At 41.5% G+C, this 25,111-nt stretch overlaps 1 protein-coding gene across 1 annotated transcript; it reads right to left on the bottom strand.

The window, feature by feature from the left end:
• Positions 1-14,781: 14,781 nt before the first annotated feature.
• On the bottom strand, positions 14,782-19,564 carry LOC101429282 (procathepsin L-like). Its single transcript, XM_004452269.5, has 8 exons — positions 19,398-19,564; positions 18,109-18,244; positions 17,693-17,815; positions 17,446-17,592; positions 17,054-17,278; positions 16,638-16,803; positions 15,732-15,849; positions 14,782-15,022 (listed from the first exon to the last, which is right to left on the bottom strand). The coding sequence occupies exons 2-8, from the start codon at positions 18,232-18,234 to the stop codon at positions 14,923-14,925; spliced, it is 1,005 nt and encodes a 334-aa protein (XP_004452326.1). The 5' UTR covers positions 18,235-18,244; positions 19,398-19,564; the 3' UTR covers positions 14,782-14,922.
• Between the last annotated feature and the right edge of the window lie 5,547 nt (positions 19,565-25,111).

Here is a 25,111-nt window from a genome sequence, read left to right as displayed (position 1 = left end):
ATAGAACCGAAAACAAGACACAAACCGATATATGCACACCAATGTTCATAGCAGCATTTGTTCACTCTCGCCAAAAGTTGGAATCAACCCAAATGCCCATCAACAGATGAGTGGATCAATAAAATGTGGTATATACATACAATGGAATACGACTCGGCTTTAAGAACAAATACACTACAAACATACGTGATAACATGGATGAATCTTGAGAACCTTGTGTTGAGTGAAGCAACCCAGGCATTGAAGGACAAATACTACATGACCTCAATGATATGAAATAAGCAAGCTGCCTCAGAGAGCTAGAGACTGGATGATAGGCTTACAGGAAATCGGGGGCTAGAGGAAGGATGTAAGCTGACACCTACATGGGTGAAATCTATGAAGAGCTGGAGGTAAGTATGTGTACAAGGAAGGAATAAAATGGGGGCATAGGGTTACCTTTGGGTGGGGCTTTGCGGGTTTGAGAGGGGCAAGGGATGGGCGGATGGGTAATATTGCCCAAGAAATTGGGGGGAGGGTGGGGCAACATATGAACATAGGAGATTGTCAGGTGTTGGTTGAGAGTATAATGCTGAGAAAACCTTTTCAAAATATAATTAGTATAGTTACCTGTTTAAGATACTCAAAGGGGATAATCTGATGCAGGACAGACTCCTAGGGAATATCTGAATGCTCATTTTGCCAGAGTGGGTTATACCATTGGGCAGAGACCCATATAATGAGAGTGAAGGTAGACCCACATCCTGGGGAGGACTAATGCCATCAAATAGAGGGAACTGGATCTCTCAAGAGAAATGTTTGCTCCCAGGGCATTAGGGCAATTGAGCAAGTCAAGCCCTCAACACTGTTGCAAGTATCTCTGAACATGGCCCTTCAAGCAATGAAGACTGACTGTCACTGTGGGCCCTAAGGAGAGGGGGAAAGAGGTGTTGAATAGATGGAACCATTATAACTGTGTGGACAATAGAAGTGTTCCACAAGAGTATGCAAGGATGGATAATATAAGACATGTAAAATTACACCAAAAATATATAGGGGCTGATAGGCTAAAATGTAAATCATAATGTAAAACATAAGATAACTAAAAATTTAGGAAATTGTATAGTCTAAAATATAAACCACAATGTAAACACAAATGTTACCTTGTTTGAAAGCTGTTGTCTCAATATCTGTACATCAGTTTCAGTAAATATAGTATGAATATGTAAAAAGATTATTGTTGTGGAAGAGAAAAGGTTTTATGTTGGATATGTGGGAATACTGTATATTGTATATATAAAATTACTGTGACCTAAAACTCTTGTGAAGATAAGCTTAATAATTAGAAAAAAGAAAAGAAAAAGATAGGACGTAGACACTGAGGAAAAGACAGAAGTAGTTGCCTTGCCAATTTGTATACAGGGCAACATTTATTGCAGTGATGGAAGGCAAAACATCAAAAACAATGCTTTTGCATTTTTAAATTTTTTGATACCCTAATTTATTTTTACCATAAGTTTTCCAAATTAATATGTATTCTATATCTAACCTTTAAACTCATCGCTATATTCCTTTTTACTATTAATAGAACCTGGTAATATATTGGGCTTCACTTTTCAGGAAGTTTTGGATCACAGAGAGGTTCAACAATGGCAGTGGAGGAATATTGATGTAGGATGTTATTGCCAGGGAACACATGGTTGGCAGGGAGTTCTCCAAAGCATATATCCAGGGTACATAAAAATGTTTGGATATTTTCATAGTGGAAACAATTAAAAACAACAACTGAGGGAGTGCTTATTTCCTGGCCAGAGGAGCTCTATCACAGTCCCTAAAGGAACAACAACAGTCTCCCAAGTGCAACAGCAAAGACCAAAAAAGAATGAAGTTCCAATAATGAGTCCTTGATACTAATGACTATGCTTGTGAGCCTGTGAACCTGAAATAAGAACAAGGCCTAGAGCTGCAGGGTACCTAAGAGTTACCTCCTGAGAGCCTCCATGTTGCTCAAATGTGGCCAGTCTCAAAGCCAAACTCAGCATGTAAATGTGTTGCCTTCCCCCCAGCATGGGACGTGACTCCCAGGGATGAGCCTCCCTGGTGCCAAGTGATTACTACCAAGTACCAGCTGATGATGTAACTAGAAAATGACCTTGAATAAAATGGTCAACTTGGACCAGCAGAATATCTCAGTCTACATGTAATACCAGGAGTTAAAAATGCTTTTTGACCTGGATCAAGGGGAAAATGGAAAGGACAAATGAGATTATATGGCTATGAGTCTCCAAAAAGAGCTGAGAGTTTATCAGAGGGCTTGCCCTTATGCTCACCTGAGCAGAGTCTCAGAGACAGATAAAGTAGATACAACCCTGGGTATTGGTTCTTCTGAGGGCTACAGAGAACCACAGGTTCTATGGACATGGCAGATGGAGTTCAGTGCCATGTCAGTTAGCCCTTCTTTGGAGTTTGTGTTTTTATGTGATGGAGCTGGACTCAGATGTGATCTTTTTTCACAAGCCTCTCCTGTTACTTTTACCAGAACTGTAGTTGGTGCTGGGATTTAATATATACCCAGGGGACCTGAATCTCTGGACTGACCATATGATAGCCAGGCCCTGAGCCTCAACAGACTTCAGCTCCTACACTCTGGTTTATTGGACTTACCCCACTCAGCTAACATGGAGTTGAAGAAGGTCAACCACCACACCATGGAGCCAAGAGTGCCTACAACTGAAAGCAGAAGGATTGCATCCAGCATCCATGTGGAATCTAAGCCCCCTCTTGATACAGATGCAGAGTGGACAAAACCATTCCAAGGTCCACAGGATGGAGGAATAGAATATGGATTAGAGTGGACTTACTGATATTCTGTTTATGAACTATTGTGATTAGTAGTCAAAGAAAATTTGGCATTGGTGTGGAGAAAGTGGCCATGGTGGCTGCCAGGGATGGGGAATGGGAGGAAGAGATGAGATGTGGAGGCGTTTTTGAGACTTGGAGTTGTTCTGGGTGATGTTGCAGGGACAGTTACTGGACACTGTATGTCCTCCCATGGCCCACTGGGTGGAACGTGGGATAGTGTGGACTATGATGTGGACCATTGACCATGATGTGCAGCAATGCTCAGAGATGTATTCACCAAATGCCATGAATGTCTCATGATGATGGAGGAGATTGTTACTATGGGGGAGGAGTGGGGTGAGGGGGTGGGGGGTATATGGGAACCTCATTTTTTAATGTAATATTCAAAAAATAAATAAAGACAAAAAAAATTCCGTAGCAATAAGTAGAAAGGTAAAACATGGGTAAAGGTAAATTATGCAAGGGTATCATGGCCTGTGACTGCTCTGGGGAAAGGAACTCCCCCAGCATCCATTTTGGCTCTGCTCGCCACCTTCTTACTTCATTCCCACAGGTAGCTGGGTGTGGTCAGATAGGAAAGCTGCTTGCAAAGGCATGGACTCAGTGGGAGGAGTAAGCCCTCAGCTCTCTGCCACTGCCAAGCACCCCCTAGGGTAGAGGGAGGGAGAAGGCAATGGCAGGCAAGCCCAAAGACAAAGACTGGCTACTAAAGTGGCTTGAAAAAATAGCTTCACAGGGTCTGGTGCTCTGCCATGGAACCTCTGTTTTGGCAGGGCTGTGATTTAAGCCACTGGCCTATGACACAGCTGTCCTGGCTGGGGTCAGATTAATAAGCCTGGGTGTGCAGCATGGATGTGGAGAATTCCCAAGCCCTGGCCCCTTCCCTCCTGGGATTATGACCTTTGAGGGCTTAGAGCCAACCTGTTTAAAATAGAGAACCAAAGAAAGGCATTAAACAGGCTGTAGGCCATAGTTTCATTCACCAATAAACTCCTGGGCTGGCTTGCCAAATATGTTACCAGATTTTATCTAGGTTCTTTGCTATGCTGCAGAAATGAATTTCAAGAGCATGCCGAGCGAGTTAGGCCAGTAATTTATTCAGGTAAGGAGGGAAGAGAAATGAGAGAAAATAACAGAGCAGGGGTTCCAGGTAGAGAGGAAGGGGGTGAAAAGGGATAAAGAGTGCTGATTTACAGACTATAATTCCCCATTATAGGTTATAAATGCCCAGGTTTTACTTGCGTGGCCAGTAGCAGAGGAAAAATGGTGAGAGCAGTGCACAGAGGGCAGGAATGTGTCCAGAGGCAAGAGAGTGGAGCACGCGTGTGCTCAGGCCTTGCGGTCTGCTTTATAAAGTATTAATTTATTCCACCCCTTTGCTAATGGCAGGGGAGGGGCTCCAGTTGTTTGCTGTTTTGATTGATCACTCCACTCATCAATCCCCAGTAAGGACCCAATGATACAGTTCTAGGGGAATATCCTAGGTTCCAGAAGAAGTCTTTGTTCTGGACAGCAGAATCTTGGGGGTGGGGGTCTTCCAGTAGCCATCTTGGAAGTTACTGATGTCCATGTGAACACTCTGCCAGGTTCCAGATCTGTCTATTGATTCCTTATCTTACTAGCCTGCTTCAACAAGGCAACAGCATGCCAAAGAGATGTGCTGTAGGGGTCCAGTGGCAGCCTGACACCAGGGGAAGTTGACCTAGGTCTTAACGGAGTCAAGAGTGGCAAAGGAAAAATGGATAAGCTGGTGTTGGAATGAAGGATTCCAGGAAGGTCACGGAGACCTGGCTGAAACATGTAGAAGAGTCCAAAGCAATATTCTCTCTTTGGTGAATGATGGTTTCTTCATTGGACACTTCGTACCAGCTTTGAGAGCTCTCAGCCCTGCTTCCTGCCACAGTGTGGGTCAGACATATTTATCACATCAGAAGGACAATGTTAAATGCGCCATTCAATCTTGTGATCATCATAATAAAGAAATATACTAATATTTTAAAAAAATATCCAACACATTCATTACCAAGTAGGATCTATACAGAAATTCAAAGAATTAGTTAAAATGAAGAAATTCATTATGTTATTTACAATTTTTAAAGATGAAAGGAAATAAGGTTTACCTTAATTCTAATAGATATAGAAAAATATTCAAAATAAATCAGTGCACATCCATGAGTAGACTGCAATATAAGGAAACCGAAACTGGATAGAAGTTACTTGCTCTGACAAAGATTATCTACTAGAAGCCAAAAGTGAACATCAGTTATTGGGGCAATCTTCCTACAAAATTGATGAGATATATTTCTATTTCTCTACTGCCAATTAATGTATGGGCCCTTATAAATTTCATAAATTCATTATAATAGAGAAGAAATAAAGACATCACCTGAAACTTGTTCATTTTCTGCGGCTCTTGGGAGAGTATAGAGATGTGTGAAGGTTCAGCTGGGGTCAGAAAGAGGAAAGGGTTCATGTGATCTGTTCTGCTTTACATCTTCAAAATTTACATACACTAATCTTGGCACCTCACCTGGGAGCAGCTTTCTAATGGGAATATGATTATGATCCTTTAGTGTCTGAAAAGGACCACCAAGCAACACCTGAGACACATAAAATTCTTAAGTGATCATGTGGCAGTAAGGATCCATTTTCCAGTGGTTAAATATAAAGTTTTTCCTATTTGACAATTTATATGTTCTTAAACCTGATTAACAGGAAAAACATAGAGAATGAATAAAATTGAAACACACAAATGATAAGATACACTTCTTTCCTTAAAATTAACTTAGCAGTAAAGGCCTTAGATTTCATCACTTAACCTATTTTCCTAGTAATATTGTTTAACCCTTCAATTAGGAGTGTGATAGGTAAGAAATTTCAAAAAATTGTTTGTTTAAACTGGGTTGCAGTTTCTCAAAAGGCCCTCTCGATCAGGGGCTTTGGGTGACTGACTTGTGATGGAGTGAACAACAGTCTTTGACTCCTGTTATCTGCCATAAATGAGGTGTCCCTGGACTCATGCCCTCAGCTCTAAAGCTAATACGAGTAAGAAGTAGATAACCTTGGAAACTCTTGGTGAACCATCAGTCTGGGAGTCTTGAGGTCAGGATCCTAAGTACTGCATGTGGGAATGGACATATGTGAGGGAAGCACAGAATTTGTAAAGAGTAGAGAAGGAGAGGACTGGAGACATTTAGGGATGGGTAAAGACAGTGTTTTCTTACCTCTGCTAGTTATCCTTCACCCCCAGACCTCATCGGTGCAAGCTCTCCCAGGACATGTCCTTTCCTGGGCTACCAGTTCCTGGGCCTCCCCAGCTCACCTTGCTCTTCTCAAAGATGGCCCACATTGACAAAGTCTGTGGTGACTTATGAGGAAAATGAATTCAACAAGTCTGGTTCATTCTGGCCAGGGTGATCAAGAACCACTTTTTGCTATGCAAATCTAGGACATGCTCCTTTCTGGGCTTTTCTGCCCCTGCCTTAATCTCAGGAGAAAGGTCTTAGGTCTATATAAGTGAAAGTGTTCTAAGAGAAGTGAGCAAAAGTCTAACTTGAGCCACTAAAGCAGTCAATTCCCAGACTTAAGACTTGACCCAGAACCCCCTGAATGAAGGGAAGTTTGGGTTTCCTTGATAAAAATTTATACTGTTTATCTCTCTCATAGTTTTACCAAAAGGAACCTATCCTCATTCACCAAATGAGTATGCATTGGGGAAAAGGAACTGACTTCTTGGGAATTACTGGACACTGGCTCTGAATTGCTGCTAATTCCAGGGGACTCAAGGTGTCATTGTGGTACACTAGTCAGAGTAGGGGCTGATAGAAGTCAGGTGATTAAAGGAGTTTTGGGACGGGTCTGTTAGTGGATCCAATGGGCCCCCCAGCCCAACCTGTGATAAGATCCAGAATGTACAACTGGAATAGACATAGTCAGTAACTGGCAGAATCCCCACATTGGTTCTCTGAACTGTTGTCTGATGTTACTAAGAGAGTAAAGTCAAGTAGAAGTCACTAGAAGTGACTTTACCCAACAAAATGGTAAGTGGCTCTGGAGTTTCAGAGATTGTTTCCTTTAAAATCTAATCAGATTTAGAAAACAATCTCTAATGGAATTAGATTCCATTCCAGATTAGGAAATAATCTCTATATGCCCTTTATCATGTTGAGAAAGCTTCCTACAATTCCTATCTTTTGGAGTGTTTTTATCAAGAAAGAATGCTGGATTTTGTCAAATGCCTTTCCCGCCTCAATTGAGATGATCATGTTGTTTTCTTCTTTGATCTATTAATGTGGTGTATTATACTGATTGATTTTCATGTATTGAAATACCTTGCATGCCCAGGATAAAACCCACTTGATCATTATGAATAATTTTTTTAATGTGTTGGATTCAATTAGTGAGTATTTTTGTTGATTTTTGCATTCACATTCATTAGGGAAATGGATCTGTAATTTTTTTGTTGTAATATCTTTATCTGGCTTTGGTATTCAGGTGATATTGGTTTCATAGAACAGATGTGGCAGTGTTCCTTCTTGTTCAATTTTTTTGGCAAAAGTTTAAGGTTCTTTTTACATCTTTGAATACTTAGCAGAATTCACCTGTGAAGCCATCTTGTCCTGGGCTTTTCATATTGGGGAGTTGTTTGATGACAGTTCCAATCTCTTTGCTTGTCATTAATTTGTTGATGTCTTCTATTTCTCCTAGGATCAGTGTAAGTTGTTCATATGTTCCTAAGAATTTTTCCATTTTATCTACATTGTCTACTTTGTTGGTGTACAATTGTTCATAGTATCCTCTTACGAACTCTTTTAGTTCTGTGGGGTCAATAGTAATTTCCCTGCTTCCATTTCTGAATTTCTTTATTTGCATCTTCTCTCTTTTTTTCTTTGTTAGTCTAGCTAAGGGTTTGTTGATTTTGTTGATCTTCTCGAATAACCAACTTTCAATTTCATTAATTCTCTCTCTTGCTTCCCCCCTTGTGACTTTTTGCATGCTGTCTGCTCTCTGTGTCCATTTTGTTGTACATTCTTCTGTGTCTGTATTTATTTATTTTCCCCTCCCTCCTTGCAGCTTGCTTGCTGTCTGCTTGTGTTCATTCACTGCTGGCTCTTTTATGTTCTTGCTTGTCTCCCTTCTTTTTTGTTGTGTCACCTTTGCTGAGTCAGCTCTCAGCGGGTCTGGGGGTTGGGCAGCACTCTGCAGCATGCAGGTGAGCCTGCCTTCAAGGAGGTCCTGGGGCACAAACCTAGGGCCTCCATATGGTAGACGAGAGCTCATCTGATTGAGTCACAGCCGCAGCCCTCTCTCTATAGCTTTTTGTGTTGTCAAGTTCATTTATTTCTGCTCTGATCTTTATTTCATTCCTTCTGCTTGCTTTGGGCATAGTTTGCTGTTCTATTTCTATTTTCTTGTCAATTTCATTTATTTCTGCTCTGATCTTTATTTCATTCCTTCTGCTTGCTTTGGGCCTAGTTTGCTGTTCTATTTCTAGTTCCTCCAGCTGTGTAGGTAAGTCATTGATTTTAGCAGTCTCTCTCTCTCTTTCTCTTTCTTTCTCTCTCTCTCTCTTTCTCTTTCTTTCTCTTACTTTCTCTTCCTCTCTTTCTCTCTTTCTTTCTTTCTTTTCCTTTTTAAAATTTTTTTATTTTTATTTTTTTTGAGGTACCAGCACAGGAGCTTGAACTTGGGACTTCATATGTGGGAAGCTGGCACTCAACCACTGAACTATCCTGGCTCCCCCAAGTTGGTTTTTTCATTTGTTTGTTTTGTTTTCAGGAGGTACGGGGGATTGAACCCAGGATCTCATACATAGGAAGCAGGTGATCAACCACTTGAGCTACATCTGCTCCCCACTCTTTCTTCTTTTTAAATGTAAGCACTGAGGCCTATAAATTTCCTTTTCAGCACTGCTTTCACTGCATCCCATAGATTCTGATATGTTGTAGTCTCGTTTTCATTCATCTCAAGATATTTATTGATTTCTCTAGCAATTTCTTTTTTTGCCCCACTGATTATTTAACAGTGTGTTGTTTAATCTCCATATATTTGTGAATTTTTCCTTTTTCTTCCTATTGTTGTTTTCCAGATTTATTCCATTATGATCAGAAAAAGTGCTTTGTATAATTTTAACCTGGTTAAGTTTATTGAGATCTGCTTTGTGACCCTACATATGGACTATCCTGGAGAAAGATCCATGAGCACTTGAGAAGAATGTGTATCCTTCCCCGTTTTTGGGAAATGGAACTTTCAACTCCAGCCAGGCAATAGTTCCTGAGGTGGCTTGTGCCACTTATGGAGGATGGGCACTGGCCTCCAGGCTGTGGAGTGCTCTACTCACAAATCTTCACTGCAGACAGGCAATCTCCTCCTTTCCTTCCAAGGATGTTGGAGTATGCTTTTCCAGTCTCCTGGGGCCCCCAAATAGGTGATTTAGATAGTTCTGGCTGATTACTAATTTCCCTGTGGGATGAGCTGACATCTGGAACTCCTTACTTTGCTGCCATCTTACCTCATCCTCTGAAAACCAGTATATATTTGAATGGACACAACAACAGAAGAGAGGACTGTGTGGAATTTAAATGGTTTTTCTGAATGCTTCTTCTTTCTGAAAGTCAGAAAAGCTAATTTTGTATATAAAAAAAAAAATAAGCAACTTCTGGGATACATTTGGTTCTGCCCAGAAGGAATAGCCCCATTCCTCCCAGTTCCTCTCCTGTACAGTTAAAAAATCCTTGAACATAAGCAACAAGCATAGGAAATCTGAAATGTATAAAGAAAATGGGTTGCCAAGTGTTCAGGACTTGAGGAACAACAGAATGATGTGTTACCTGGGTTTCCTAATTGCCTCCCAAATGCAAGGTAATGGGACCTATATGGAAGTAAACTTTATCTAAATTTCACTTGACATGTTAAAACATCAATTCCAGTAGACTGCTATAAGTTATGCATGTATAACATAATACCTAGAGCAACCACTAAGAAAATTATACAAAGCCATATACTTAAAACACTATAAATAAATCAAGGCGAATCCTAAAAAGTGTTCAAATAACTCACAGGAAGTTTAGAAAAGAGAAACAGGAACAAGAAATGTAGGTAACAAGAAAAAAGTAATTAATCAAATGCAGACTTCAGCTCTAACATATCAATAATCACCTTAAATACAAATGAGCTAACTACACAGTTTAAAACAGAGATTGACGGAATGGATTTAAAACAAAACAAAACAAAAAGATCCAAAAATACGCTGGCTACAAGAATCTCACTTTAAATATGAGATGGATTGGAAATAAAAGGATAGAAAAAGATATGCAGGGAAGTGGAAGTGGCTCAAGCGATTGGACTCCTGTCTCCCATACAGGAGGTCCAGGGTTCAATGCCTAGGGCCTCCTGGTGAGGGCAAGCTGGCTGGTGTGACGAGCTGGCCCACGCGGAGTGCTGCCCCATGCAGGAGTGCTGTCCCATGCAGGAGTGATGCCCCATGCAGGTGTGCCTCCCTGCGCAGGAGTGCCGGCCCATGTGGAGAGCTGGTACAGCACAGTGATGCAACAAAAAGACACAGAGGAGAGACAATAAGAGACACAGCAGATCAGGGAGCTGAGGTGGTGCAAGAGAGTAATCACCTCTCTCCCACTCCGGAAGGTCCCAGGATTGGTTCCCAGAGCCGCCTAATGAGAATACAAGCAGGCACAGAAGAACACACAGCGAATAGACACAGAGAGCAGACAATGGGGGGAGGAGATGGGGCAAAGGAGGAGGGAAATAATTAAAATTAAATAAATCTTAAAAAAAAATTATTAAAAAAAAAGACAAAAGCATGAGTGGCTGTATTAATAGCAGACAAGGAAGACTTTAGGGCAAAGATGATTACTGGAGACAAAGAGAGTCATTACATAAAGATAAAAGGATGAATACCCCAAGAGTCCATAATGTTTATGTACCAACAAAAGAGGCTCACAATACCTGAAGCAAAAACTGTTATAATGAAAGGAGAAACAGAAAACTCCACAATTATAGTTGGGGACTTCAACACCTACTCCCAGCAACTGATAGAACTTGAAAACTTAATTTTTAAAATTTTCAGGCTTTTTTCCCAAGAAAAAAAAAATAGACCAAATAGTATAAAAACAAATTACCAAGGGTCTGTTGTGTACTTGTTCCTTGGTAAACATTTACTGAGTAGGAGTGATGTTTCGGAGATTTTGAAGAAGCACATGTTTAGATGTGGTCCAGAGCTAAAGTCACATTTGTTCCACAACTGCAGCTGCTTCACCCCCACTCAGGCGCAAGGCCGTGGTTGATCTTGAAGACCAGGCAGAAGAGAAGGTTGGCATGTGCGGAACTTTTTTCATTGACCTCGATGGTGTGCACCAAGTAGAGCAGCAAAAGGACCTGCCATACTCCCCAACACCTTCCCCTCCATCCCAAGCCTGTGGTCACCTTATCCATGAGCAAAACAGTATCAACAAGCAACATCGTTGCCTACCCGGGACCGTGGCTCTCCATGAAATTAAGTGGTACCAGAAATCCCAGAAATTTCTGATCCTCAAGAACCCTTTAAGAGACTGGTCTGGGAAGTCCCTCAAGGTTTACAGCCTGCCCTTTGCTTCCAGAGCTCAGTCCTCTGGGTCTTATTTGACTGAGACCAGGAAGTCTACCTGGTTGGCCCCTTTGAAGGCACCAACCCTCTTAGCAAAGTAGGCTTCTCTCTATAATATCTGCAGCAGAGTCTTCCTTCTGGATTACACTCCCTGCCCCATAGCAAAAAGCACCTCGCTTCACTAAAGGATATATCATTTACTGGTTCTTCACTGGACGCTCACCAGTGTCCTTAAAATGTGGCTCCCAGATCCTAATGCAATGTTCCAGACATGATGCAGTGCAGTAGGCACTAAATTCATTATCTCCTCTTTTATCTGGCCTTTTACCTGCATCATTGCAAACTTTTGGAGTGCCCAAATCGTGCTGTTAATCATATTGGAATTATTGGTAACCAAAAACCAAGATAATTTTAAGGGTCCAATTAAAACCATTTCTCCTCCTGTACTTGCAACACATGTGCCCACGTTTTTATCAAGTTTAACACATATTTATCTAAATGCAGCATTTTACATTTATGCACAATAAAAGTTATTCTAGTAGTTTTAGTAAGTCTTTCCAGGGTTTGGAAATCCTTTTCCTTTTCTTTTTCAAAAATCTTGATTCTTTTTTTTTTTTCCAAGATTTATTTTTTATTTCTCTCCCCCTCCTTGCCCCCCTAGTTTTCTGCTCTCTGTGTCCATTTGCTGCATGTTCTTCTGTGTCTGCCTGTATTCTTGTCAGCAGCACCTGGAATCCATGTCTCTTTTTGTTGTGTCATCTTGCTGCATCAGCTTTCCATGTGTATGGTTACATTCCTGGGTAGACTGCACTTTATTCGCGCTGGGCAGCTCTCTTTACAGGGAGCACTCCTTGCGCATGGGGTTCCCCTACACAGGGGACACTCCTGTGTGGCACGGCACTCCTTGTGTGCATCAGCACTGCACGTGGGCCAGCTCATCAGACAGGTTAGGAAGCCCTGGGTTTGAACCTTGAGCCTCCCATGTGGTAGGTGGATGCCCTATCTGTTGGGCCAAATCCACTTCCCGGTTCTTTTGTTCAGCGTTTACTCTATCATGGACATATGTTGTTCTTGCTCACTTGGTAAAAACATACTGGTTTTCCAGTGAAGAACCACCACTCTTCACATTACAATCCCCATGGTTTAGGTGGGGTTGTCAAACTAGCCCTGGGAAAACCACTCTACTCCAAAGAGAATAAGAGAGAAGAGACAGACTGGGAGTGTATCCAACAGAAAGAAAGCAGATCCTCGAGACAGAGAGAAATGGAGAATCATCAAGCTGTTTCTGTAGCGAATAAGTTCCACTTTCTTGAATAAGCCACTTTAAAACTGGTTTCTGACACTTGCAGTAAGTCTTGCTTACTAGACCATCCCAGGTAATTTTGTCATCTGCAGTTTTGACAGTAATTTCCTTACAGAATGGGTTAGATGATAAGGAACCCAGGGGATTTGTTTAAAACTGCATTTATTTAGCAAACATAGTTTTTGTTTAGATTTTGTGTGTATCTGGGGGTGGCTTAGGGAGGTAAGATGAGTTTTATGTTAGATTAAATTTCCTTCAAGTCTCCTATGCTCCTCCACTGTATTCATTCAAATTGCTGATAAAATCATTGAGAGAAATCCAGTTCAGGACACAACCTTATTATTTGCCACAAGAAACCAAATGTAAATTGACAATAATTAATGGTATTTGATAACAATGGCTTAGTCTTATTTTAACCAGGTCATTTTTATATCCTTCATGTGCTAACATTTTCTCCATAAAATTCTTATTTGTTGAGTTGCATTTACTGCCTGTATTACTGTATATTTAGTCTGTTTTGTTCCCTACCAAGTTTGTGTTTTTTTCTTTTTTTTTTCTTTTTTAGGTATCAGGGCTGGGGATTGAACCTGGGACCTCTTACAAAGGAAGCCGGTGCTCAACCACTGAGAAAACATTGGCTCCTCACAGTTGGCTCTTTCATTTGTTTGCTTGTTTTGTTGTTTTTGTGTTTAGGAGGCACCTGGGACCTCCCATGTGGGAAGGAGGCACTCAACTGCTTGAACCACAACTACCCCCTAAGCTTTCTTTTTAATTTAGGGAATAGGTAGTGTGATGGTTAAGTTCATGTGTCAACTAGGTTATGGTGTGCAGGTTAGTCAAGCAAGCATTGGCCTGATTATTACGGTGAGGGTATTTCATGAACTTAAATCATCAATGAATTGATTGTATCGATGGCTGATTACATCTACAATCACCTGAGACTGCCTTCAACAATAAGAGATGTCTCATCCAATCAGTTGAAGGCTTTGAAAGGTGAAGTGATATTTTCAGCAGTCAAAAGAATTTCCATCTCTATGTCAGCCAGCCAGTTTCTCCTGGAGAATTCATTGAAAAAAGGAGTTCCCAGCTTGTGGCCTGTCCTATGGAATTTGGACTTGCCCATTCCCACCATTGTGTGAGCCATTTCCTATTTTAATATTTACATTATATATACATCTATGTCCTGTTGGTTCTGTTTTCCTAGAAAACCCTAATACAGGTAACTAGGACTAAGTTTGGCCTAGTGACTTCTGATCACTCCCTTGTCATGTCGCCAGTTTTCTGAGGTCAGAGTACTATTTTTGTAGCCTAGCCTCATCTTGGACTTTGAACAAATTTCTCCAGCTATTACCAAACACCTCAGATTTGCTAATCACACCCATTAAATTTATTTTTGCTAATACTAGGTAACAAGAGGCCTTTCCTAGAAAAGCTTTGTGGAATACCATTAGGGTCTTGGCAGAGCAAAGACAAAACAGCCTGCGCAATCTACTAGTGTTTCGTCCTTATTTGACTGCAAAGTAGCCACATGGTCTTCACCATCAATTCAGACAGATATTCCAGTGACTGGCTCGGTAACTGTCACCAGGTAATGTGACTGGGTTATATTAATCTTGGGTCAAATCCTATAAATCAACCTGCCTACTCACTTTGCTAATCAGTGAATTTGTTTTTACCTTTGTCTTTAAAAACTGTTGGTCAAACATTGCTTTATTCATGAGTTGGGATCAGACATAGCCAAAGAACTATGATGTAAAATTCATAACTAGAAGTTCTGTTTTTCTCTTGATTCACTATTGGCACAATCAGTTTTCTTTGGAGCTCAAATACATTTCCCTAGTACACAAAAAGCATTACAAATAAAAAGGAAGTCTAATCTCTGTATACTGAATTGAATTTTATTTTTAAAGGTAAAGCTTTATACATTGTTTTAAAAAATGGAAATTCAAAAGTCTTGGCATTAAGCAATGAGTCTTCAGTATTACAAAGCTGTTTACAGCAGTAATTAAAGTAGTGGTAATATTTTACCACTGTTAAAATGTCACAGAATTCAGAACACAACTTGGATCCTCAATGATTCAAGTTTTTTATCCCATACAATAAAGGTTGGTCAGTTTTAAAATGAAACTCCTTCAATATGCTGTCCTCAAGTCCTTCATTATCACCATGCATCAAGTCACACAGTGGGATAGCTGGCTGCTGTGGCGATTCCACAATGATTGTTCTGGTCTTTGGCCATCTTTACATAGCCATTCACACCCCAACTTATACCCCAGCTGAAAGAAGAGAAGAATTTCTATTTCATACAAAGAATCAAGCACATCCCAGCATCATTCATCATAATAGCTAACACTTAAATAGTGCTTACCATTATGGCAGGCACTATTCTAAGTAGTGTTACATATATTTGTAATTGTATTAATTGCTATGAGTCTTTGCCTTAACTTTTTAAGATAGGAAATTGAAGTAGAAGTGGGATTAAGAACTTTAGTTATCAAAATTGATTCTGACAGCTCTCAAGACCTCTGAGAGCTGGAAACTAAAATGCAATGGCAGGATGTCATATGATACCAGAAAGAATGCACAGAGGTCATTGCACTCTTGAACAACCTTTCAGACTTAACAGAAAGAATGCGGAGAAATGGATGTTTCTGTTCTCTATACCTTGTTGAAAACTCAGAGACAGAAAAGGAAAACAACCCTCAATCATGCAGGTGCACAATCCTTTATCTGAAACCCTTGGGGCAAGGTGTGTTTCAGAATTAAGAAAATTTTCAGAACTTAGAAATACCATGTTACAAAGACCATATTAAGCATAGTACAGAATCTTATCCAAACATTAATATTTTCTTTGTTCACCGTAAGTGAGAGAAAGACTCTTCAAAATTGTGCTTAAGGGTTTGTGGACCTGTATTTAAATACCGATTCCAAGCAAGGGTTTCCTTTTCAATTTCAAATACAAGTATAATATTTGGAGTTTTATACCTATTTTTGATGAGCCAGTATTTATTGCTCTCTGAATCTGTTCCTTCAAAGCCATAGCCAACCACCAGAACTCCGTGATCCAGGTCTCTACTGCTGCAGTCTGGTTCATAATAAATGCCTAGAAGAGCAAAATTCAACACTGCCGTGAGAAGCCTCAAGTGACACGTGACACTAATCCACCCTATCAGCCACAGTAAGGTAAGCATCTCGAAATTCAGTGAAACATCATAAGTCAATTCCAGATATGACTTAAAAAGTATTTGCCAAAAAGCAGTAATGACTGATAAAAAGAAAAAGTTAACCTCAACTCACCAAAAACCAAGAAAATTCAAACTAAGTCCAAGATTTTTTTCTACTTTACGAGAAAGCAAAGATTTCCAAAAATAAGGTCTATTGTAATCCAGGCTAAGGTGACATAGGTACTCATCTATTAGCTGACACAAACTGGCATAGACCCAGTTTGGGACCTCGTACATGTGAAGCAGGCGCCAACTACTGAGATACACTGTCTCCCCAGCATAATCCCTTTTTACTCCTAGGATGTCAGCCTGAGGAATGGCACAAAACAAAAAATACTTGAGCCAAGGGATTCTTTTCAGTCCTACATTTGTAAGAGTAAAAAAACTTTTAGAAAAAAAGTCAAAAAATTGGAGGTTAAGTAGACTATATCTATAGAATTAATAGCCTTTTAAAAACATTTATAAAACATCTGTCATCATGCCCAAAGGATATAATGCCCAAAGGAAACAGTAAGTAAAAAAGCAGAATGTACTGAATGACTTCAACCATGTTAAATGCACACACTATAGTTCTACCCTGGAAAAGATGTTCTCATACCAGTGAGCTAATTAATGGTGTCTTTTCTAATTCTGTCTGTATTTCTATAATAAAAACACAAATGCCTACCTTCTTTATAGAATTGGAAGGACACATGACCTGCATCAATAGCAACAGAGATGGGACCTACAGTTGCCACTGCTTTCATAAGTGCCTTTTCCCACTTAATGATGTCCACAAAGCCAGTGCTGTTGGCAGCAGAACACTCAGGCTTGTAGTGACAGGCATCTGTGTCCTTTTTAAAGGTAAACAGGAGACCTGAGTGAATATTCTTTAGGTTACATAGACAAAAACAGCTCTATGTTAACCATCGTTAATCAGAGAACTGTGCAAAGGTTAATAACTTAGGACAGATCTGACAGTTTGCAGGTACACCTACCATCTACAGTGTGGATGCTGAGTAAGGGTTCTTTTTTTTAATCCCAAAGCTTTCGACTTTCCAAAAGTAGAACTAGAATGATAATAAGATAATGAGTTCCATTTACCCTTCCAATGTATGGATAGGAGTCCTCTGTATCAAGGCCTTTGTTGTCCTTGACATACTGGAAAGCATTGTCCATGAGTCCACCATTGCAGCCTTGGTTGCCCTCAGCCCAAGAGCAGTCCACCAGGTTCTGCTCACTGAGGGAAACAAGTTTTCCTGTTTTCTTAAACATCTGTCCTTCAAGGGCACCAATGGCACTAAAAGCCCAACAAGAACCACAACGACCCTGAAAAAGTAATTTAAAAAAATTGTCAGTATAAAAGAGTTGAGAACAACCCATATATCTGGATACTCTTTTAAAAAAAATAGTGAATTGCATGTTGCTTCACAGTATACCAAAGCAAAAAAGGCAAGTCTTTTTTGACTTTACTATTTGAGACCAAAAAATCATACCTGATTCTTCACTGGAGTCACGTAGCCTTTTTCCCTCCAATCCACAGATAGGGGAACCTCAACAGAGGGAGAGTCATAGAACATTTTTCCCTTCCTATGTTTCTGATTTTGAAAGCCATTCATCACTTGCTTGAATTCTTCATTGGTCTTCAAAGAAGAGTAAATAAAATATTTGAAAAGCAAGAGATTGTTTTGCTAAAGCATGGAGAAGAAGCACGAAGAGTTAAACAATCCATGCCACACTCACCATGTCACCAAAGGCGTTCATTCCCATTGTGAAACCATGTTGCCCTTGGCTGTATTCCTGATTATGCAGTTCGATCATTTTCATATTCTTCTCCCACACTGCTCTCCTCCAATCTTCTTCATTCTAGAGCAAACACAGAACTTACTGTCCTTATTTCCACATCAAACCCAACCCATCCTCACCAAGTGGTTTAGTAGGGATGGAAGAGTCTTCATGGCCCAAGAAGGCTTTATATTTCTAGGTGCTGCTCTCCAAGTTTAGACACAATAGGGCTGAAGATATGTGTGCCCATGCTATGCTCAACAATGGGTACCATTAAGTGACTGCCTGGATAAGAGCTGGCTTCTAGAAGCTCCTGTCTGGCTTCTAACTTCCAGTGAGCAAGGGCTCTCTGGACAGTTTCAGACGTTACTAACCGTGCCATATAGTCTTGGGTACGTTGCCTTCCACTGCTGCCATTGTGCATCTAAACTTGAATCAAATTTTGGAACAGCTGAGGCTATTTCCAAGCAAAGGACAGTCAGAAAGAGTGAAGGATTCATGTTTCAAACCCTAGGAAGGGAAAAGAAATGAGTATTTGGTTAGACCAATTCTTTTAAAAACCTATCTTATTCTCTCCTGAAAAGTTACAGCCACCATGTTAGAGTGAAAACATTTCAATTATCTTCCCAAGTATTTATGCACAGACTGTGGAAGAAAACTATGGACCTGGGTCGAAAAAAATCAGGCCAAGGACTAAACAGTGAAAGCACTGATTCAGCCACAGAAATGAAAAGCAGACAGACAAGTGCTATAGAAACAGTAACAGACTTAAATTGTTACAGTGCCAGGATCAGTTAGATTTTGATAAGGGTCTCAAGGCATTTGATGGGTCAGAATTTTAAAGCAATAGTTAGGAAACTATTGGTCAAAGTTATTTACCGACAGTACCAAGGTAACTAAAGCTAAATAAATACATACATACATAATCAGGACCTATGATCTCTAGTGAGTGGGGGTGGGGACAGAGGGATCCTCAGTTTCGAGTGGTCCTCCACACCTTTCTTCTTGTCTAATATACATCAGGTAAGCTTCCCGCCCCCCCCCCCTCCCCGAGCTGCTTCTTGAGTTGTAACCTTTCTGAAACACTTTCCAAGTGGGGCAAGACTGCAGCTCACACCATCCCTACACTTGAGCCTGTGTAGCCAAGACACCCACGCTCTTCTCCAAACCAGGAACAGCAGTCACCGGACCGCGCAGCTGGGAAACTGGGCCCCCCACTTCCAGCGCCGGATGGGGTGCTGCCGGGGGCTACGAAGACCAGACCCGGGCAAGGCCCCACACCCAGCGCCGGCTAGCGCAGCGAGGGGCTGCAGGGTGGAGGGCGCAGGGCCTGCCCCGCCGCTCCGCGCACCCCGCTCCTCCCTCGGAGGATATTTACGGCGGCGGCGCAGGGAGCAGCTGGCACCGCCGCCTGGCTCGGGCGGTCAAGCTGCTCAGCCAGGCCCGGACAGGCCCGGAGACTGCGCCGCCCCGGGACAGCCTGGCTGCGGGACCCAGTGCGCGCGCGGTCCCAAGGCCGAACCACCCCCTGCATGCCCTGGGTCTCCGGGGTGGGACCCCCGACCGGGCCCACCCCCCCAAGTCTGGTCGAGCCCAGCCTCGCCAGCTCCGGGTTGACGCTCTCGTTCCCGAGGTTCACCCGCCAACTCGCTGGAGTCCTCACCTGCGGTGGCCGCAGCCGGCGCGAGCGCACTCCACCGACAGCTGGACCCAGGCTGCGCCGAGGGTCGGGGTACCGGCCGGCCGCCGCCGACTCACCCTTTAAGGCCCAAGCCGCACCGTCCCCGCCGCCTGCGCGCGCCTCGATTGGCTACCCCGGCCTCCGGGCGTGGCCTCCGAGCGCGGTGACTCGACTCGCATTGCGTGACGCTGCGTTGTCCCAACTTGTCCCGGGGCTGGGGCGACGCAGCTTCCATGGGTCCAGAGGAGGGGCGAGCTGGAGGGGCGTGGAGTGAGAGGGCAGGGGGGGAAGAGGGAAGGAGGAGGGGGAGGGGTGAGGCAGCGCGAAGGAGGAGCCGCGGGTCCCTCGGGATGGTTGGGGTACACTACCCCGAGTCGTTCCGTTTGGCTAATTATTCCAAAATGGTTCAACCAAGATACCCGTTTCCTTTTGTCCTAGGGATTGTAGTTTAAATCTCGGACCACCGAGAATCAGTGTACTCTAGTCCAGCCTTTCTTGTTTAATCCAAAGCAAAAGTGGGACAGGTGGAAGAATGCTGCGTTTCATGGTGGGATGCAGTTGGGTTTTAGAAAAATCTGGCAGGAAAAGCCAACCTCTAAAACGCATGGGATTGCCAAGGCCAAAATCCTAGAAGGAAGGTGGGACCGAACTGGGTAGGTCTCCAGAGATGGCAGAGTAACATTTATAATGCATCCTGTCCTGTTTTCTCAGTTTAGGGTTCTGTCCTTACTAGCCTTTCTCAAAATCATCAGAAATGAGTTACTTAAAGAAAAATTTAGTTTAATGAAAAGGAGAAAAGCAGTTGAGACCGGTGAAAACTTCCTTACTCTAAGCATTATAGATCCACTAACTTTGATGAGGGCTAATTATTGAGTTTTAGGCAAGCAACCAAGTCTTAGCGTTGCCTTTGATGACAAAATGCATATGGCAGAACTTCCCGATTTCTATTTAAAATGCAGTAGCCTTGAAAGTATATTGTGTGCATCTCTATCAATTTCTTTTGTGTAACAGTAAAACAGGATGTAATTCTTTACCCAGTATCTTAAAATTTTAAACGTAGGGAATTAACAAATTTAGTGTGGCCGTATTCAAAACATTGAGGTCACTTTTAACCCTCTTCCCCACTTAAACAACCCCCTCTAATGTGTTTAAATTCATGGGCCCAGAATTACTCTTAAAAAACATTATCCAGAAAACTGTCCATTTTCCAAGTTATTACCATTTGTAGTCATATAGAACACAGCCTGTTTATCATTTGCTGTACATATAAAACCACTTAGGAAGTAACTTGATTTTCTGAGTTACTGTATCCTTGCTTTCCCTTAAACAGTAAGCCAATTCACCAAGTAAATCAATCAACCAATCAGAATTAATTACGTTCTAACTTTGTGCTCATTATCCTCTGCTTGGTGTAGTTTGAGCATTTACCTAGACACACTATGTAACTTTCCTAACAGCTTTTCTCAGGCTCATCCTTTCCATTTTAACCTCTGAGATTACCTACTGTCATCTTGCTTTTACAGCAAATAGTCACAGGCCATGATGGATCAATTTAATGAAATCATAACTAAGCATATTGGTGCAGTGACTAACAAGGGAGCTGAACTTGTGAGACTTCTCCTCACGTGTGAGATTATAACCCACAAACTCTCATTTGGATGCCAGAGGGTCCTCTTCTCAAATCTGAAAAAAAAAACACACAGTCTTTTTCAAGTCACAGTATATTAATTTCCTAGGGCTGCAGCATCAAATCACCATGAACTCGGTGGTTAAAAATGACAGAAATGTATTTTCTCCATTCTGAAGGCCGGAATTCTGAAAGCAGTATCACTGGACCAAGATCAAGGTGTTAGCAGGGTCATGGTCCCTCCAAAGGCCCTGCTCTTCCTGGTGTCTTCTGGCTTCTGGAAGGGGCGGGCATTCCTTGGCCAGTGGCTGGGTCGCTTCTCTCTGCCTCTGTGGACAATTGCCTTCCCCCTTCTTCAATGTGTGTGTCACATCTCCCTCTGCCTCCCTCTTATAAGGACACTTGTGCTTGCATTTAGGGCCTGCTCCCTGATAATCCAGGATAATCTCCCCATTTGAAGATCCTTAATTTAAGCACATGTAAAATCCCTGCCATATAAAATGACATATACAGGGTTCCAGGAATTAGGGTCTGATATCTTCAGGCCTCATTATTCAGCCTATATGGCACAGGGCATAAATAAACATTAGTCCCATGACAAGGCTGATCCAAATGTTGTGCTTGACATAATTTTAGTATGGCTTGATTAGGCCAGTTGGACCCTAACATTGTGTGAACTTCTCTCATTCTGACTTCTTTGCTTCATCTCAGGCCCACACCCCCACCTCTCATGCCCAACTGCAACTATTTCTTGCCTCAAGGCTTTGCTGTTATTGCAGTATGATGACACATTTCTTAAGGTTTCAGGACCTCGCCTTCAGCAATTTGTAGCACCCACATTCCGCTTTTAACAGCCATCCTTCCTGCAGTCTCTAATATAAAAACTTTGCTTATCCACTCCTTTTCTGAGACATTTCTTGTTTAAGCTTTCAGTGTCTCCCCTAGTGCAATAGTCCCCTAACATCAGTACTTGACTTTTTTCCCCCCTCTTAACACCCTGTATCATTATGGTAAATGTAAAAGGCAAAGAAGACCTAGCAGAAAGATTATTATAATAGGAAGAAGGTTTTGAACTCAGGAACTGCAAGCTTCTCAAAACAAAGAAGAAAATAGCTTTTCTTTTTTAGGGCAAGGAGGGGTAAGCAAAGTTTAGCAGAAGTTTTTAAGGAAAGCTGGGCAAGCAAAGGGAAATGACTGGTGGAGTCTCCCAGGAAAAGCGTCTCACTGTGTTCGAGCTAGTCATGGGTCTATGACCCTATTTGACACCTTGATTTCAGACTTTGAGGCTCCAGAACTGTAAGATAATATATTTCTGTTTTGTTGTTTTTGTTGTTGTTTTGTGTTTTTTTTGGGAAGGTACCGGGGGTGGGGGATCAAACCAGGGACCTTGTATGTAGGACACTGAGCCACATAGGCTTCCCTGAGTTGGTTTTTTTTTTTGTTTTGTTTTTTGTTTATTTTTTCATTTTGTTTTATTTTTTTTCAGCCAAACCCAGAACCTCCCGTGTAGGATGCAGGTGCTCAACCACTTGAGCCACATCCCTTCCCTTTCTTGTAAACCACCTCACCTAGTTTGTGGTGATTTGTTATGGTGGCCCTAGGAAACATACTGCTTTCTTGACTTGGACTGTGGGTTTTGCCTTACCTTTTGCCCTGTGCCTCCTGGGTGTTTCCTGTTAGATCATTTCTCTGAGAACCCGTGCACTAGGGATTATATACACAGAGTTGATTTAAGTTAAGTCACTCCTCACAACACCTATATGAATCAGAATTACTAATCTATTTTACCATAGGAAAACAAAATGTAAATTAGCTGTTGGCCTGTAGGCAAATAATTTAAGCACTATGTGCTTCCAGTCCTTCAACAGAAAAATAGAAACAATATCTTCCTTATCTGCTACATAGGTATGATCAGTTTTATTTGTCAATTTGGATAGGCAACAGTTCCCAGTTAACTAATAAAAGATAGGTGTTCTCGTGCAGGTAGTTTGAAGATAATCTAGGTAGGGTTTATTCAATCAATTGAAAGGCATTAAGGCTTCCCTGAAGAAACTCTGACTGTGGAAAACAGCTTCATCCCATGTCTGAGAATTCCAGCCTGCCCTTCCTGATGGCCTGCACTACGGATTTTGGACTTGCCTAGTCAGCCTCTTCAATTGCAGAAGCCAATGCAATAAATCTCTTAGTGTATATCTCTTACTGGTTCTTCTTTTTTGGTTGAACCCTGATTGATACAATGGAGATGTGTCAAAAATTAAAGTATTACATCTCTCCAGGTTATTTTATGGTGCCTGTCAATTGCTCATGTGAATGTGTTTACACTTTAAAGGTGCTAGGTTGGATGGCAAAGCAGAGAGGAGACTGAAAAGGCACCAGGGCTGGAACTGAGATGTAACTTAGCCTGTTGTAGGCTGTGTAATTTGGAGTAATCACATAATCTCTCTGGGCCTCCTTTCCCTCATTTATAAAATATAAAACAGAGAAGGAAGAAACTAGATGTTTCTGTGGACCTTTCCAGGAATAAAAAACATGTAGAATTTTGAGTTTGCTTTATGGCCATAATTAGACTTACAATCTTTCTTATTGTCAACTTTATTGAGGTATAATTTACATACAACAAAATTCACCAATTTTAAGTGTACAGGTCGATCAGTTTTGAAAAAAATGTAATCAGTCACTGATTGAGTGAACCACCACACTCGTGAGCTAAAACATTTGCATCACTCCAAAAAGTTCCTTTGTGCTCTTTGTAATCAATCCCCTCCCCGCAAGCCTGCCCCCTGGCAACTACCGCTGAGCTTTCTGCCACAGTAGTTTTGTCATTTTTAAGAATTTCATACAAATGGACTTATAGAGGATATATTCTTTTGTGTCTGGCTTCTTTAGCTTAGCATAAGCTTTTGAGTTCCACATGTTTGATTATTAGTGCATTTTGATATAGTTTCATATTGGCTCTTTGTATTTCTTCTAGAATAGCCTGTTTATGTCCTTTGACCATTTCCTATTGAGTCATTGATGGTTTCTTTATCAATTTATAGGAGTATACTTTTAAAAAGTCAATAGTAGTTGATTTTATTTTTCCTAAACCTTTCTGAGGTTTATTTTTCCTAAACCTTTCACACAAAATGACCCACTTGGGGCAACCAATGACCACAGATGCTTTTGCTCTTCCCTCTTCTGCAACCCTTGGAGATGCTTCCTGCCTTGCACCCCCAGGTTGCCGGGAGGCGCACGCCCTGGCTCGCCCATCCGGACCTGTAGAGAGCCACTTGATCCTACTGCATTCAGTACAGATGTATGCTTGGCTCCCTAGGTAAATTCTGTGGCCCAGAGAGGTAAAGTTGTATTGTGGCTCCACTGTGTCAGGAACCAACTTCAGGTGCATTTGCAATTAAGTGAGATTTTGTGTACCAGCCTAAGTACCTACCACTGAGCCCACAGTCTCTGTGAGAAGATACATCTTGGCTTTCCAAACAGCTGATTGGTCACAAGGGAGAGTCATACAACCTGCTTATAAAATGAGAATTACTCTACTTAAATCTTGTAGAAAGCTTGAGCCTGCTTCTCAGACAGGTACAAATAGATTTTGCTGTTCTGTTTTTCTTTCTACTTTGCACCTATGTAGTACAACGTGAAATTGAAGCGCATAGAAAGCAGCAACTGTCTGAGAATTAGAATGGAAGAAAATGGTCTTGGTTCAACTCCAATAACCACATAAAATCTCTTTTATTAAAGGCTATTAACATGAAAAGATTTGTGTAACAGTTCTACGATCATTTCTAGTGCATTTTTTGTTCCAGACGTTTTAATGGAACTCTCTGAAATATACCTATCTCTTTAATCTACTGAATCTTTCCCAGAATCTGCAAATTTTCTAAATCTTCAGAGACTTGAAGGTCACTCATTGATCAGGGATATTGTAGAAAGGATTCTAGAAAAGAATTAAATTCCATTCCAAATCTTTGGAGTTCAATTCTGGAATTCCCAAAGAAACTGATAGCTTTTTGCAACATCTTTTGCATGCTAAGAACATCTGCTTCGTACTCTGTTCCAACACAAGTAAACATTG

Source organism: Dasypus novemcinctus, chromosome 8, assembly GCF_030445035.2.
Source record: "Dasypus novemcinctus isolate mDasNov1 chromosome 8, mDasNov1.1.hap2, whole genome shotgun sequence".
NCBI lineage: Eukaryota > Metazoa > Chordata > Mammalia > Cingulata > Dasypodidae > Dasypus > Dasypus novemcinctus.
The sequence above is the reverse complement of the archived record's forward strand: the minus strand, read 5'-3'. Positions and strand labels throughout refer to the sequence as shown.